The 14149-nt window shown below is 51.3% G+C and overlaps 4 protein-coding genes across 4 annotated transcripts; 2 read left to right on the plus strand and 2 right to left on the minus strand.

Annotated features, from left to right (window-relative positions):
- The first annotated feature begins 94 nt into the window (after positions 1–94).
- Positions 95–2056, plus strand: P884DRAFT_221816 (Tubulin/FtsZ, GTPase domain-containing protein). The gene is made up of 6 exons (XM_069439502.1): positions 95–188; positions 251–291; positions 377–543; positions 601–783; positions 837–1595; positions 1657–2056. Exons 1-6 carry the CDS (start codon positions 181–183, stop codon positions 1885–1887), a joined length of 1389 nt encoding a protein of 462 aa, XP_069298452.1. The 5' UTR covers positions 95–180; the 3' UTR covers positions 1888–2056.
- On the minus strand, positions 2057–3245 carry P884DRAFT_241396 (uncharacterized protein; the record flags this gene model as incomplete). Its single annotated transcript, XM_069440216.1, has 3 exons — positions 2057–2840; positions 2925–3102; positions 3203–3245. The coding sequence occupies 3 exons, from the start codon at positions 3243–3245 to the stop codon at positions 2390–2392; spliced, it is 672 nt and encodes a 223-aa protein (XP_069298453.1). The 3' UTR covers positions 2057–2389.
- Positions 3246–3833: 588 nt separating this feature from the next.
- P884DRAFT_258355 (Mpp10 protein-domain-containing protein) lies at positions 3834–6244 on the minus strand. The gene has a single exon (XM_069441227.1). It carries the CDS (start codon positions 6182–6184, stop codon positions 3917–3919), a length of 2268 nt encoding a protein of 755 aa, XP_069298454.1. The 5' UTR covers positions 6185–6244; the 3' UTR covers positions 3834–3916.
- A 5607-nt stretch (positions 6245–11851) lies between these two features.
- Positions 11852–13812, plus strand: P884DRAFT_125003 (uncharacterized protein). The gene is made up of 3 exons (XM_069437173.1): positions 11852–11921; positions 12007–12207; positions 12283–13812. The coding sequence occupies exons 2-3, from the start codon at positions 12130–12132 to the stop codon at positions 13528–13530; spliced, it is 1326 nt and encodes a 441-aa protein (XP_069298455.1). The 5' UTR covers positions 11852–11921; positions 12007–12129; the 3' UTR covers positions 13531–13812.
- Positions 13813–14149: the final 337 nt, after the last annotated feature.

Here is a 14149-nt window from a genome sequence, read left to right on the forward strand (position 1 = left end):
CTACGGATCCGTACAGCTGAGACCTTGCTCTTACTGACGTAGGTATATGTACGTCCGTACTCTGCACAGAATAACTTTTGGCGGGGCCCAAAATCCGCGTCTCCATGCCCAGAAAGACGCGTCTGAATCCAGTACCGTAACAGGCCAGCAACCACTTCATGAGCCAACCCAGATGCCACCATGCCCAGGTACAGAGGAGTTCAAGGCCCGTTTTTTTTGTAATGGTCCGTTTCTAACGGCATCGCCGCAGAGAAATAATCACAATCCAGGCAGGCCAGTGCGGCAACAGCAGTCAGTTTCCTCCCCAGTCACGTTGGGCTTCGAGTTCCAACCACCAATTCAAGCTCCGAGTAAAGGCTAACGTAGCGGTGCAAAGTCGGCAGCCAGTTCTGGCAGCAGCTTTGCCAGGAACACGGTATCAGCCAAGACGGGAATCTCGAAGACTTTGCGACAGAGGGCGGCGACCGCAAGGATGTCTTCTACTACCAGAGCGACGACACGCGATACATACCAAGAGCCATCTTGATCGACCTTGAGCCACGAGTACGTCGGAGCCCCGAAGTATCTTGACGCGTATGCGAGGTTCTAAGTTTTTACCAGGTGATCCACGGGATACAAACCGGCCCCTATCGAAACATCTACAACCCGGAGAACTTCTACGTTGGCAAGAGTGGTTTAGGAGCCGGGAACAACTGGGGTGATGGATACCAGACGGCGGAGTCGGTGCATGAGGAGATCCTGGAGATGATCGACCGCGAAGCGGATGGTAGTGACTCGCTCGAGGTGGGCATCGACTGCGGCCACGCCGGCGCTACATGGAGGCTTACCGTGGACAGGGCTTCATGATGCTGCACTCCATCGCCGGTGGCACCGGATCCGGCCTGGGATCGTTCCTCCTTGAGAGGCTCAATGACCGTTTTCCCAAGAAGATCATCCAGACATACTCGGTCTTCCCGGACACGACCAACTCGGGCGACGTGGTCGTCCATCCATACAACAGCATGCTGACGATGAGGAGGCTCACGCAAAACGCCGACTCCGTCGTCGTGCTCGATAACGGCGCGCTCGCCCACATCGCCGCCGACCGACTCCACCTCCAAGAGCCGTCGTTCCAGCAGACGAATCAATTGGTGTCAACGGTCATGTCGGCAAGCACCACCACGCTGCGATACCCCGGCTACATGCACAACGACCTCGTCAGCATCCTGGCGTCGCTCATCCCGACACCACGCTGCCACTTTTTGATGACGGCCTACACGCCCTTCACAGGCGACCAGGTCGAGCAGGCCAAGACAGTCCGCAAGACCACGGTGCTGGACGTGATGCGGCGGCTGCTGCAGCCAAAGAACCGCATGGTGTCGACGGTTCCGGGCAAGAAGAGCTGTTACATTTCCATTCTAAACGTGATCCAGGGCGAAGTGGATCCCACAGACGTACACAAGAGCTTGCTGCGTATCCGAGAGCGTCGCCTAGCCACGTTCATTCCATGGGGTCCGGCGAGCATCCAGGTGGCACTGACCAAGCGAAGCCCGTACATCCCCATGGCGCACCGAGTGAGCGGGCTGATGCTTGCCAACCACACCAGCATTGCCACCGTAAGTACCAACCGCCCCCTTGATCTGTACGACAAGCAGCGTTGCTGAGTAGCGTGTGCAGCTCTTTAAGAGAATATACAGGCAGTACGAGGGCATGAGGAAACGCAACGCCTTTTTGGAGGGATACAAGAGAACTGCTCCGTTCTCCGACAGCCTAAGCGAATTCGACGAGGCGAGAGAGGTCGTTGCTGACCTCATCGCCGAGTATGAGGCGGCCGAGGATGCGAATTACCTGAACCCGGAGGTAGGAGAGCAGGCGACGTCTGCTGAAACCGATAAGCGCATGGGTTGAGAGTTGTTGTGATGGCCGTGGTGGTTTTCTTATAGGTTTCCTTGGGGATCTGGGGTGGATGTCGGGATGGCTAGGGCGTTCAAAGGAGTATAAGGCGGCAAAGGATGGGCTCGACCGCGTTTTATTACCACGTTCACATTTATCATTCTGTAGGGAGCCTCTTATTTCCATCGCAACCAGAGCAATGCGACTGACGCGGTTGGCATGTCAACAGACGACATTCGAATTGCCTCCGGCTTCCACGCCGTTTTGGACTCTCAAGGCAAGCAGGCCGTCCTCTCACCATCCTTAGCATTTGTTTCAAAATCGCGGGAAGCCAGAGAAAAATAAGTCAAGCAGCAAGCATACTGTACAGCCCAAGCACCTTTTGCCCAGGTGATGCCAGAACATATGTACAGTGTCGGTCCTCCTGTATGAGAAACGCGGCGTAACGCGACGTTTTTCCGCCCTTCCTCCAAACCCACCGCCAGCTTCCCCATGCGCCAGAGCCCCGCCAAATTTCCTACTTGCGATACCACATCCTCGTAATCTTGGTGTTTCGCATCTTCCTCTGCAGCTGGAAGATGCCGTACATCAGCGCCTCGCTCGTTGGCGGGCACCCGGGAACGTAGACATCAACGGGGACGATGCGGTCGCAGCCACGCACGACGCTGTAGCTGTAGTGGTAGTAGCCGCCACCGTTGGCGCAGCTGCCCATGCTGATGACCCAGCGCGGGTCGGGCATCTGGTCGTACACCTGGCGCAGGGCGGGCGCCATCTTGTTGGTGAGGGTGCCGGCGACGATCATGACGTCGGACTGGCGCGGAGACGCGCGGAAAATGATACCCAGCCTGTCCTGGTCGTAGCGTGGCGTCGAGAGATGCATCATCTCGACGGCGCAGCAGGCCAGACCGAAGGTCATGGGCCAGAGGGAGGACTGGCGCGCCCAGTTGGCCATGATGTCGAGAGTTGTACTACAAACAGAAGAGACGCACGTTAGCGGGGGCCTCCGCTCAACTCAATGGACGGGGGGCCCACGGCAGGAAAGAGAAACGTACAGCGCGTACTGCACCAGCCCTTTGGTGCCCTCTTGGCTGGGAAGCGGAACCTCCTTCCGCTCGCGCTTGGCGAGACCGTATCCCGCGTGAGGCTGGACGGCGCTCGCAGCATCTTTATGGGACGAGGACGAGAACGCGGCGGCGGCGCGGAAAGGGATGAGTGAAGTCGCGGGTCTCGCTGTGCAGTTGGTCGGCCGATCAGCTTCAGCCCTCCGAGTGGATGATGTCGGTTGCGGGTTGGGTGTCTGGCGGAACTGGCAAGTCGCGGGCAAACTCACCTCGCAGGGCCAGCGAGGCACCTGTCCTCGCAGAAGACAGCATCGTGTAACGTGTACCGAAGCGGGCTGGAAGGAGCGGAGAGGTCGAAGTCGGTAGACGTCGCAAGCAAGAAAGGTCCTCCCCCACGGCAGTTTGAGCAAGTCGTTTTGCGTTGATATCCGATCGCTTTTCGCCGCAGCACACACGGACCAAAGTTAACGAAGGCAAATAGCCATTCCATTATTGGCCATGTCAGGGAGTCGGGGACCCACATTATCAGCCACCCTGGTTCTTCCCTTTTTCGGACGAATGGCTGCACAAGTTAAACAAGCAATCCGTCGGGTACGAACAGTATTGGAATAGTATTACGTAGGTTGGTACCTGCGTATTATAATCCGTAGACAGGTTCTCTCTCACCATCAATCGATACAGCACTAGTGAGGCTCGAGGCTAGCGCGTGGGGCAAAACACGATGGTTACAAAGTCGCTTGTGTATATAAGAGATAGCGTCACCTCATGCAAAGCGGCATATAGTCCTTGTCTGGCCTCGCGCTCGAAAAGCGTTCTCTGAAGAATGTCCGCTGGAGAAAGAGTTCAAAGCGCCGAACAGCGTTGTGGTATTATGTAGGTTCTCGGCCCTTGGTTTCCCCTGTTCAGGACTGGACTGTATCTACAAGAATGAGACGGGAAGAGGGTAAAAAGTTGGATTGCTTCGTGCGACGCCTGCAGTTACCTCACAGCTTAAAGGCTCCGCTACTCTGAGAGCCCTTCTGTTCCACCACCTTTTTCCCATCCAGGCCTACCACCTCACCCTTACGGTTGATGACCTTGACTCCGCCCTTCTTCAGGTCATTGATCGTCTCGCGCTGCTCCTGGGCCTTCTTGCTGACCGGCTTGTTCGCGTCAATACCCCCCGCTTTACGGATGCGCTCCTTCTCGCGGCGGCGCCTCCGCAGCTTCTCCTCGCGGGTCATCTCCTGTTTGGCCACAGGCAACCCGCTCTTAGCCACCACCTCGCCCTTCTCGGCCGTGTCCTTGCCGGGAGCGTACACCTCCTGCGGCGCGATCATGCTCTCGCCACCAGCCACGCCCTGGGCAGTCGTGGGCTGTGCGTCCTCCATAGCGACTGTCGCGACATCAGCGACGACAGTGAGTGTCGGGGCGGCTGGCTTCGGCTTGTAATGCCAGCTGCTGAGCGCGTCGAGCTTGGCGCTAATTTCCTTCCACATTTTCTTGATTTCCTCTTCGTCACGGCGCAGCTTCTCGTCAGCTTGGCTCACGTAGGCATCAGGATTCGCCTTCTTAACATGTTCCTCCTCGTATATTTCAGCCAAACTCTGCTTGGCCTTGGTATCGTCCACATCGACGAGCCCGCGCCTCGTCCCGTTCGGGTTGCCGAAGGTGTCCGGGCGTCTGCGAAGCACCTCGTCGAATTCTTGGGCCAAGATGCGGCGCTTGATGAGCGCCTCGATAGACTCGGAAACTTCTTCGGTGATGACAGGAACTGGCTTGCCGACGTGCTCAAAATCCAGGTCTTCCTCGAGCAAGGAGTTAACCGGTCGGTCAACCGCGGAGGCCTCGCCGGAGAGGGTCCACGCCCGCTTGGCTACCAGTTCGGCCTCGAGCCTGCGGATTTCCTCCGCTATCTTGGCTTGCCTCCGCTCATGAGCCGAGCGGCGCGATTTGGGATCGCCCGCGGAGACGTCTGAGAGCGCATCCTCCGAGTCAGACCGCTCGGATAAATCTTCAAAGAGATCGCGTCGGACATCGTTCTCAGCCCGCTCGATGTCGGCGTCTTGAGGCCGCGATGGCTTAGGTGAGTCTCTGCGCTTCGTGACATTCCCAGGCTTCTTCTTCTTCTTCGGCGGGGCAAAGAAATCATCGTAGTAGATGTCGTTGGCGGTAAGGTCGAGACCCATGTCATGGAGATCGTCGTCCAGGTTACCCCCCTCTTCACCGTCGTCTCCATCATCCATGTCTTCCAAATCCTGTTTACTGAATACCGCCCCTGTTCCATCCTCTTCTCCGTCCTCGTCCATATCCATATCTGACTCGTCATCTTCATCCTCGTCCGCACCCTTCTTGCGCGGCTTTTTCGGCGCGAACGGATCCGCATGCCAGTCGATCGATTCGTCGTCACTGAAGCGGTCCGTATTCGGGTCTCCGCGAGCATCCTGGTCCTCGAACCATTGAGTCTGCTTGTTGAACTCATCTATTGAGAAAAAGCCATCATTGAGACCGTACGGGTCCTCAACGAGCTCTTCCTCCGGTTCGTCGTCGTAGTCGTCCTCGTCTCCCTCTTCGTCCGCTCCCCGTTTCTCAGCCCCATCGACTTCGTCGTCGTCATCAAGTTCTCCTTTCTGGTCGTCCCCCTCAGCTTCCGACTCAGCCATTTCCTCGTCGTCTCCGTCGTCTCCGGCAAGGCTAGCACCGTCGTCATCCGACTCCTCTGTATCGCCATCGGTGGCGGACTCGTCCTCTTCAGAGCCTACTTCGAATCCATCTTCACCGAACTCGATATGCCTGGACTCCTCAGCGTCCCCATTTGTTATGTGCACGACCTCGTCGTTTTCCTCCAGCTCTTTGAGGACCTGAGCGGACTCCTGAAGCGCGCTATTGATGATTTTCTTGGCTTGCTGCCACACTTGGCCGGTATCAAAACCATCAATGTGGAGTTTCCTGATCTTCAAAACAGTTGTTTTGTCCTGGGTACCGTCCCGCTTACGCTTCTTCCCCGCATCGCGCAACCTCTGCTGCTGGTGGTCTGCAACCTGCCCAGCAAGTGCATCGAGAGTATCCTTGGCTAGCTGAAGAGATCCGGACGGCAGCAGAGGCGACGGGCGAAGGAAGGCGTGCCGGTTGGAGGCGAACGTAGAGTCGAGGAAGACTGCGACTGCTGAGCCTTCGCCAGATTGAACGACTTCTGGCGCCATGGCGGGCGCATGCGAGAGAGTATGGGATGTCGAAGTGAGAGAGGAAGTTGTGCTGCCTGTGCCTGCCATGCTTTGTTTGCTGTTGCGCGCTCGCCGAGCTCCAGACACCGGACGCAGCCTGACCCCAGGATTGTACGGTTGGGTTGCGCCTCTATTCTTTCCATCCGGGGAAAAAAAAAAATCAGTATGGTAAAGGTTCGGGTACCAACTGCGTTGATTAGATTGACCAATCATGTATCACGAAACGAGGGCGGTCTGGCCTTGGTGGAGCCCTTGGTTACCCGCCCTGAAGGTGGTGCCTTTGGCTGGCAGAACTTGATCAGTGCCTACTGCGTACTAGTAAGGTAGGGATGTAGTACAGAGTAAGAGCTGTGTAATCCGTATACATATGTATAAGCCGTAATCCGCAGGGCTGTTCGCTGATTGTTCAAACTCGGCATCACACGGACCCTAGTTTCACTTTTCTCGACCTTTACTTCCCTTGTTTATTTTCACAGAGCATGTCGGGCGAAGAGTGCAGGCGTCATCTTTGACAAACCACCCGGACCCCGGACTAACCCCGTCAGATCCCAGAAACGGAAAAACAGTGCACAAGCGTTCCAAGGCGAGGCCTCTCATAGGGCGATTAAGTTCAAGGTACCAATTAGAACACACCACAACACTTCTCGTCACCAATTCAAGAGACAACGATTGTTATGGCCATGGCAATAGGCTTTGCCTGGACGAGAACTGTCGAGGAAAGTAGGGCGAAACAAAGGGGGAAGGAGGAGAGAGTGGGATGAGGGGGGAAGTGTTCGGGCTGCCTTTAGGCTTTATGCTTGGTTCTGGTGACAACGGCGTGTCAAAGCCATCAACGTCCCCTTCCGCTCAAGGTTGGTCCCGTCGGCAGCCGCCGGCGGGTGGAATGGGCGTACGTGTGGGAAACAGTACGCGACAAGTCACAGCTTAAAGAAGGGAGAACGAACCTTCTCTCTGTTGAGACCGCAAAGGGCTGGACTGAGTGAACGCCCACTGCGCCGACTCCATAACAACCGTCACCTCTGCGTCGGTTATTATACGGACTCGATAGCCGGAATTCACTGTCTCACGTTGCCGTCACAGCTGAGCCAACTTAGCGAATTCGCAAGTCCTGTCCGCTGCACAGTGATTGTTGCGTTGGATTGGCGGTTGCCTTTTTGGTTGGAGCTCGAAATGTGTCGAATGTACGGATCGTATATCCGGATGTAACGCTTGTCGGGAGGCAACTAGAGAACCACTCAGCGTTGGTTCTGCGCCCACGTGCTGCACCGAGGGCACACGACACGTACGACCTCTTCTTTTCCGTTCTCCCAACCTACCAACTTGTTGGGTGGCAACTCTTGTGTCTTTTCTCGGTAACAAATCCCAATTGCAGCAGGATTGGAGAGTTGGTGGCTGTTGATAATCTAGACAGCTATTATCTTGCGTCGCGTAACATCAATGCTCCGGGAATAGTTCGAGCGCGGCTGCAGTACGGAGTACGGAGTACTTGGCCATGTCATCCAAATACATGCTTGTATACTTGCACAACTGACTGCTTGTACGGATTACATGTATTGTATACACCTCATGAATGCAAATAGCCGGTAATGAAACTTTCTCCTGAAGGCAATGTCTCAGATGACAAGACCCTCTAGAGGTGTAATAAATATATGTCCGCAAGAGCAAGCGATCTTATCGCAACCGGTTGGACGTCGACCATCCGGGGTGATATGAACATATAGAGTAATGAGGCACGTGAGGTAGTTAGAGAAAGTCAGAAACTGATTCTCCCGCGGGCCCAAGATCCCAAGCAAGGGTCCATGTTCGGCGTCAGGACCCATGGGCGCATCTTGCCGGTCCATGTTCTGGATCATCGTTGCTCGAGCATAGTGCAGGTTCTGCAACGGTTCTGCAGCACAACCTGCATGAGCGGGGCCAGGGGAGACACGGCCCCGCCAGAGGCCTGAGCGTACTGTACACAGTAATTAAACTAGTACTTGCAATGTCTACGAAGTACATAGTTACAAGTACGACGGCTGCGGTCAAATGTAAGGAAGGTCAGCCGTCCTCTGTCCTGCCAAGACCTGACATACCGTATTGTTGGTCACTGTATACGTCCGTACAGCCAACACCGCTCCTTATAGGCGGCGCAGACAGGGCAGTTCCCAACTAAACTTCCTAGCACTGCGAAGTTAATCCATTTTTGATAGTTTTTACAGCCTTGGCCTATTCAAACAGCCGGTAAGTCATTAAAAACCAGCCGAATACTCTCTAGTTAACGGATTCGAAGTCGCAACGCTAACCCCTCTCATATCCAAGTTAGCCTGCCCCGACTGGTATTCTGCTTGTAATTTAGCCGCCTTTTCGACCTTTGAGTGCATTCGCGCTATGTACTGCTCGAATACCTGGCTCCTCTTCGCCTGGTGCGAGAGGCTCAGAACAGTATAAGTACTCTGTATAACCTTCTTCGTATTCGTACGTTGCTAGCAGTCTTGGCAGGCCAACCTGATTTACTTTTGACCCCAACCTTCGTAGTTCAAGTAACTATTACAGGATCACTGTTAGCCTGTTGCCCCGGCGGGTTTTGGTTTCCCCGGTTTTCTCGAAGACTGTATAGGCATCCAACTCTCACTCTTTTTGTTTGGATTTTGTCTTTCTATAGAGCAGGATAATCTGCGTTTGTCAAACAGCCACAATACCCACAACGTACCCGGTGGTTAGTTGCTGACTAATTAGTTCAGGACTACCACCTGTCTCCCGACAGGTAGGGCCAAAACCCCCAGACATACCAATATAGCCGGACACATCACCACCAAATTTCCCATACATTCGCGTCTTTACAAAAGGTGCTATCAAGTTCAATTACCATCGTAATAACAGCCTTAAATAGCTACAAATAGTTTAATTGTAAACTAGGCTCTAAAAAGCTCAAAAACGTAGTAAAATTTAATTCCACCCGGTTATAACTAGTTAAACAACGGGTTATATGACTTGCCTTTGTCTCCCTCTCCCTCTATATTATACCCCCTATCCCTATCGCTCTTAACGCTCTTAATTATAGTAATACCTTCTCTTATACCGTCTCTTTTAGCCTCCTAGTGATAGTTATTATCTTCTGTCCCTTACATTACTACTATAGACTTACGGGTATATCGCTTCTTAAACCTTCTAATGTCCTTGATAATAGCTATATATAGAGACTCCTTCTTATCCCTAGATAGAGATAGTGACTTAACATCCTCTTCCTACCTATCTTTACTATCTATAAAGTCAAATCTATTATCATCGCTATCGTTAATTAATATTATAGTCGCGCTACTAATCTATATCCTAGGACATTTAGGGGATAGGAGTTTGACTTCTAATAATAGCTTAGCTAACTAGGGGATTAGGACTTCTTTTCCGTCTCTAAAGTCGAAGAATACTAGTGGCTAACGTTCCTTTAATAGAATCTAGAGAGGGTCCTTATTATTAAGAGGAAGATAGTCGTTCTTGTTAGTCTTTTCTAAGAATTTGGTAAAGGTTACTATATAAAGGCGATACCTATTAATACTAGAAATCTTGTTCTCTAGGCGCCTTTTCTAGACTTTATATTCCTCCCTATATTCTTATTTAATCCGTTTGATAGTAATATAGGTAGCTTTTCGGCTAGTATCTCGAATTACCTTAGTGCTCTTCTAAGCTTAGATCTCTTAAAACCGTCAAATCTACTAGATAGTTACACTTATTATAACCTCTCCTATTAGCTTGACAAGTTAGCCTTGTATTTTCTTAGTAGATAGTACGGCTAGATAGGCTCTCTTGTCCTTGGTAAAGTTATTTAGATATTTATATACTAGTTAACCCTTATTAACTATTAATATAATATCCTAAAAGTATTCTTATATTAGTAAATTAAAAAGCTTAAGATACTACTCTTAAATATAGTTAATACCTTTTTTTATATATACCTATCGCTTGTTATTAGGAATTATAGTAGGATATCTAATGCTTATATTAGATAATACTTTCTCCCTAATTTGGTCTATTATAATATATCGGTTTGGTAGAAAAAGATTAGTCTTTTTAAATCCTATTATAATATTTTAGCGTTTGAAACTAGCCTCTTAGATTTCCTAGAATCCTTTAATAAAGTCTGCCTAGGTAAATGTAAGATTACCATTTCGAACTACCCACTAGAGATGTCGTTAATATACTTCCTTAAGATAGCGAAAGACTCCTATATCTATTAGCTAGATAAAGTATATTAAATAGGGAGGGAGGAAGATAATAATAATATTAAACGAGAGGTAGTATTTATAAAGTTTAAGGTTATAATATCCTATAAAGTTATCTAGGATAAGTAGTTAGTATATACGTTCTTCTAATAGTATAGATATATAGACTAAATCTTTAGGGGTAACATTATCTAGGTTAATAAAGTACATACCAAGAGTAGGACCATAGTTATAATAATTATAACTAAACCATTCCTTAAAGCTTATACTATATTATTAGAACTTGGTATAGATAGTAAAGGAATGTTTATTAAAATGTTATATCTAATTTATTATAATCTTAATATTATTAAATACTATCTCTAACTTATAGAATTATATCTCCTTATTAAGACCTTTAATATCTTAATCTTCTAATAGTTATTATTTAAAGATATAGAATGCTAGGATAGTATTACTAATAACATTTCTAATACTAATTATACTTATCAACTCTTAATTATAAAGGTCTAGAATCTCTAGCCAATAAAATACTATAATTAGTATTCTAAACTAATACTTAGAAAAGAAGAAGATACTAACCTTCTTCTTCTTATCCATTTTAACTATTAAGATCTTAAACTACCTATTTAACATTACAAGTATATACCTAGTCTCGTCTATATTCTAATAGCTAGATATAATAATCTTAAAGCTTTCGATAATATCCTCGAGCTTATTAAAGAACATCTCTAGTTCTTCTACCTATTATTTAGCCGAGAGTCGGTTTACTTTGACTAGTTTAAAGAATATCGGCTAAAACTATAGATAATCCTATTTCCAACGTAGCCACTAGTGCTTACTAACAGGAGGGCAAGGAGGATTACGACGTGCCTATAAGCGGTTAGCAGTATCTTGGAGAAGATCTTTAGTAGCGAGAGAACCAGATTCGATAAGCCAATACGTATATCCTTCGAGGGCGGAATCTTCGTCGTTTCGAAGCGACCAAGGTCTTCTAACTGCGTTACTACTGGTGGCTAGAAGTCTAGTATCCTTTAACGACTTCAAGTGCTAGCCAACTTAGGTCTTTCTAGTCTTGAATAGTTGAGCCGCGTGCCGTATACTAGGTTCCTTTCTATAGGGTAAACGGCTGGTTCGGTAGCGAGTTTGAGCGGTAAGGAGCTATTTGGCGGCCTGTATACTAGCCGGTTCCTGGATTTGGTCGGTCAGAGGCATCGTATATAGGAAAGTGGTATAGGAAAGTGGTTTAAATTGGGCTTGTGGCAGTGGTTGTGTCTTCGAGTATAGGGAGTTGACTGGTAAAATTGGACACGGGTTTGGACACGCCCCTGTCCGGCCGTATCTGGGCGTCCGGGGGTTTTGGCCCCACCTGTCGGGAGACAGGTGGTAGTCCTGAACTAATTAGTCAGCAACTAACCACCGGGTAACTGTTGCGTCGGCGTCCCACGCAGCCGCCATCATCGCCATTGTACCTGCTTAGCCTCTAGTCGTTCACCGTCCATTAGGTACCTACCTACAACAGCAGCATCGCCGAGGCATGAAATACGGAGAGCAATTTGAGAGGGAGTCCGCGCCTCAATGGAGCCTTCGTACGTTTCCCGAGATCATTGGGCATCCTGTCTCCATCGCAAATGGCTGCCAGTCGCTAATTCAATCCCCCCCACCCTGTTGCAGATAACATCGACTACAATTCGCTTAAACATCACATCAAGGCGCACACTACCAGGGACCAGGCCACGGCAATAACAATTCCAGGCTGCCCGAACACGGCACTGACAAAATTCGAAGACGATTTTTATGCAGAGCTGTGCCGGCAACATGACCGGGTGGATTTGTTCGTCTCGAGCAAGGCCGACGAGATCTCACGGCGGCTGCGTACGTTACGGATGGATCGACGTGGGGAGCTACCCAATTGGCTAACATGGTGGTCCAGAGCACCTTTCGACCCAGTTACACCGACTCATCATGCGATGCGCGACTTCGGGACGGGACCAGATGCCCTTGAAGAGGCGGCAACGCTTCGCCAAGTACGAACAAAACTTACTACAATGCGGCGATGACATCAGGGCGCTTCAACGCTTCGTCGGCGCCCAGGTAGTTGCGTTTCGGAAAATAATAAAGAAGTACAGGAAATGGACAGGCTCCGTAACACTGGGAGCTCGCTTCGAAGATCACGTCCTGTCGCACCCCAAGAGCTTTACAAAGCGTGACTTTAATCAGCTCCAGGCTCGGTATGAGGACCTGCTACGGACATTACGCGCTGCGTCACCCGCTGGCGGTGTTAGCTTTCCACGTCCAGAACCACGGTCCTCCCGTTCGCCCGCCCCCCAGTTCTCACCAGCCGAGCGGACTGCCGCCTTGGAGCCACAACCGCCAACAGGCTACTGGAATGAGTACGAGTGTGGCAGCGAGGCAGGGGACTTTGACCGCAACGGCGATGAGTACGCGATCTACATTGATCCGAACCAGGACACTAGCTTCCCGGGTTTCAAGGCTCTCGGCGCGTTCTTCGCAGAGTCCGCCCAGAAAGTAAGCAGCTGGGTCTCGTCTCGACGCAAGCGCGATTCCGCAGCTGTCGATACAGCCGGTACAGAGCGCCGGCCCCTCCTCCATGATCATCAGCCCAGCGACGCGGGCTACGGCTCCACCGCGATCCCTTCAGAATCAAGTGGCCCCCCCAGCCCGCCAGGCGGGACGAACACCTACAGCACCGGCACGGCAGCAGGCACCGACACGGACCTCGAGGTCCAGCGGACTTCGTCGTCGCGCCGCGGCTCCATCAGCAGGGGGTACGTGTCGTCGTCGTCATCGGACGAGCCTTTCTTCCGGCCGGGCGCCAGAGAGGACGCGTACTACGCGGGACTGCCGAGCATCGCGGACCAGCGCATGGCGCGGTACCGCGAGCACGTGCTGGGCTGGGCGACGTGGGGTTGCTTTGGGGCCGCCTTCGCGCTGATGGGCCTCGCAACCGTGCTGATCGCCACCGGGCGCCACAAGATGAGGCTCGAGGTGGATGCCGGGGTCACACTTGGGATCGTGACGAGCCTGGGCCTGGCGTGCGGCGGCTTGAGCATGGTGAGCGCGCGGACTGGCACGCCTGGGTTGCTGGACCGTTTAGTGGTGTGGCTTGCATTTGCCGTGGTCTGTGTGGGAGATGGCATATTGTTGGTCTTGGTCATGGGAAACGCGAGGAGGTGACATGGATTATCGGGGACATCTTCCCCCCCTTTTCCCGAAAGGTAAACTCACACTCCCTTGGTTCTTCTGCTGGCGTGGGATCCGTTTCCGCCTTTCTCGTTTGCATACTTCACGGCCCAGGGCGACGTTTGAATGTCGAACGGAGCCAGAGATTTCTACGATTAGATACCTGGACGGCTGCAGGAGGCATGAGACGAGGAGATGACGAGATGACGAGACGAAGCCCGCTCGACTCACAAAGGGTGGACCACATCGAGGGCAATGGTCTGGGACATTAGGCGGTAGTGTTGCTGTGTGGCAATACGAGCGGCGTGACATCGGGTTGATAGCTCCAGGTAGGAAGTTCGGTTGACTGAGTCTAGTCTAGCGATTGAGGGGTGAAAGGCAGAACAGTATCACGTAAACAGGGTGAACGGTACTAGTATGGAGAGAGAAGGAGGAAAGAAGAAGGACTGAGCAATACTCATTTTAAAAAGGGAAAAAAAGGAAACAAAAACATACAACACCGGGGATTCCCCAGTCGTCACCGACCTGAGTACTAATCCGGCGATCAGTAGCTTGACTATGGGAGAGCGGACGGGATCCCGTATTTTCTACTGTCTATGGTCGTATGTGATAG

This window comes from Thermothelomyces heterothallicus, assembly GCF_042370625.1.
Source record: "Thermothelomyces heterothallicus CBS 202.75 unplaced genomic scaffold P884_scaffold_8, whole genome shotgun sequence".
Lineage (NCBI taxonomy): Eukaryota > Fungi > Ascomycota > Sordariomycetes > Sordariales > Chaetomiaceae > Thermothelomyces > Thermothelomyces heterothallicus.

What these genes read in the sequence shown, in the direction of transcription:
- P884DRAFT_221816 (XM_069439502.1), top strand. An exon ending in ATGGTAGTGACTCGCTCGAG is followed by an intron (nt 784 to 836) that starts GTGGGCATCGAC and finishes TACCGTGGACAG; the next exon opens with GGCTTCATGATGCTGCACTC. An exon ending in ACCACACCAGCATTGCCACC is followed by an intron (nt 1,596 to 1,656) that starts GTAAGTACCAAC and finishes TAGCGTGTGCAG; the next exon opens with CTCTTTAAGAGAATATACAG.
- P884DRAFT_258355 (XM_069441227.1), bottom strand. Translation starts at nt 6,184, where the DNA reads ATGGCAGGCACAGGCAGCACAACTTCCTCTCTCACTTCGACATCCCAT.
- P884DRAFT_125003 (XM_069437173.1), top strand. Translation starts at nt 12,130, where the DNA reads ATGCAGAGCTGTGCCGGCAACATGACCGGGTGGATTTGTTCGTCTCGA. An exon ending in CGAGATCTCACGGCGGCTGC is followed by an intron (nt 12,208 to 12,282) that starts GTACGTTACGGA and finishes CTTTCGACCCAG; the next exon opens with TTACACCGACTCATCATGCG.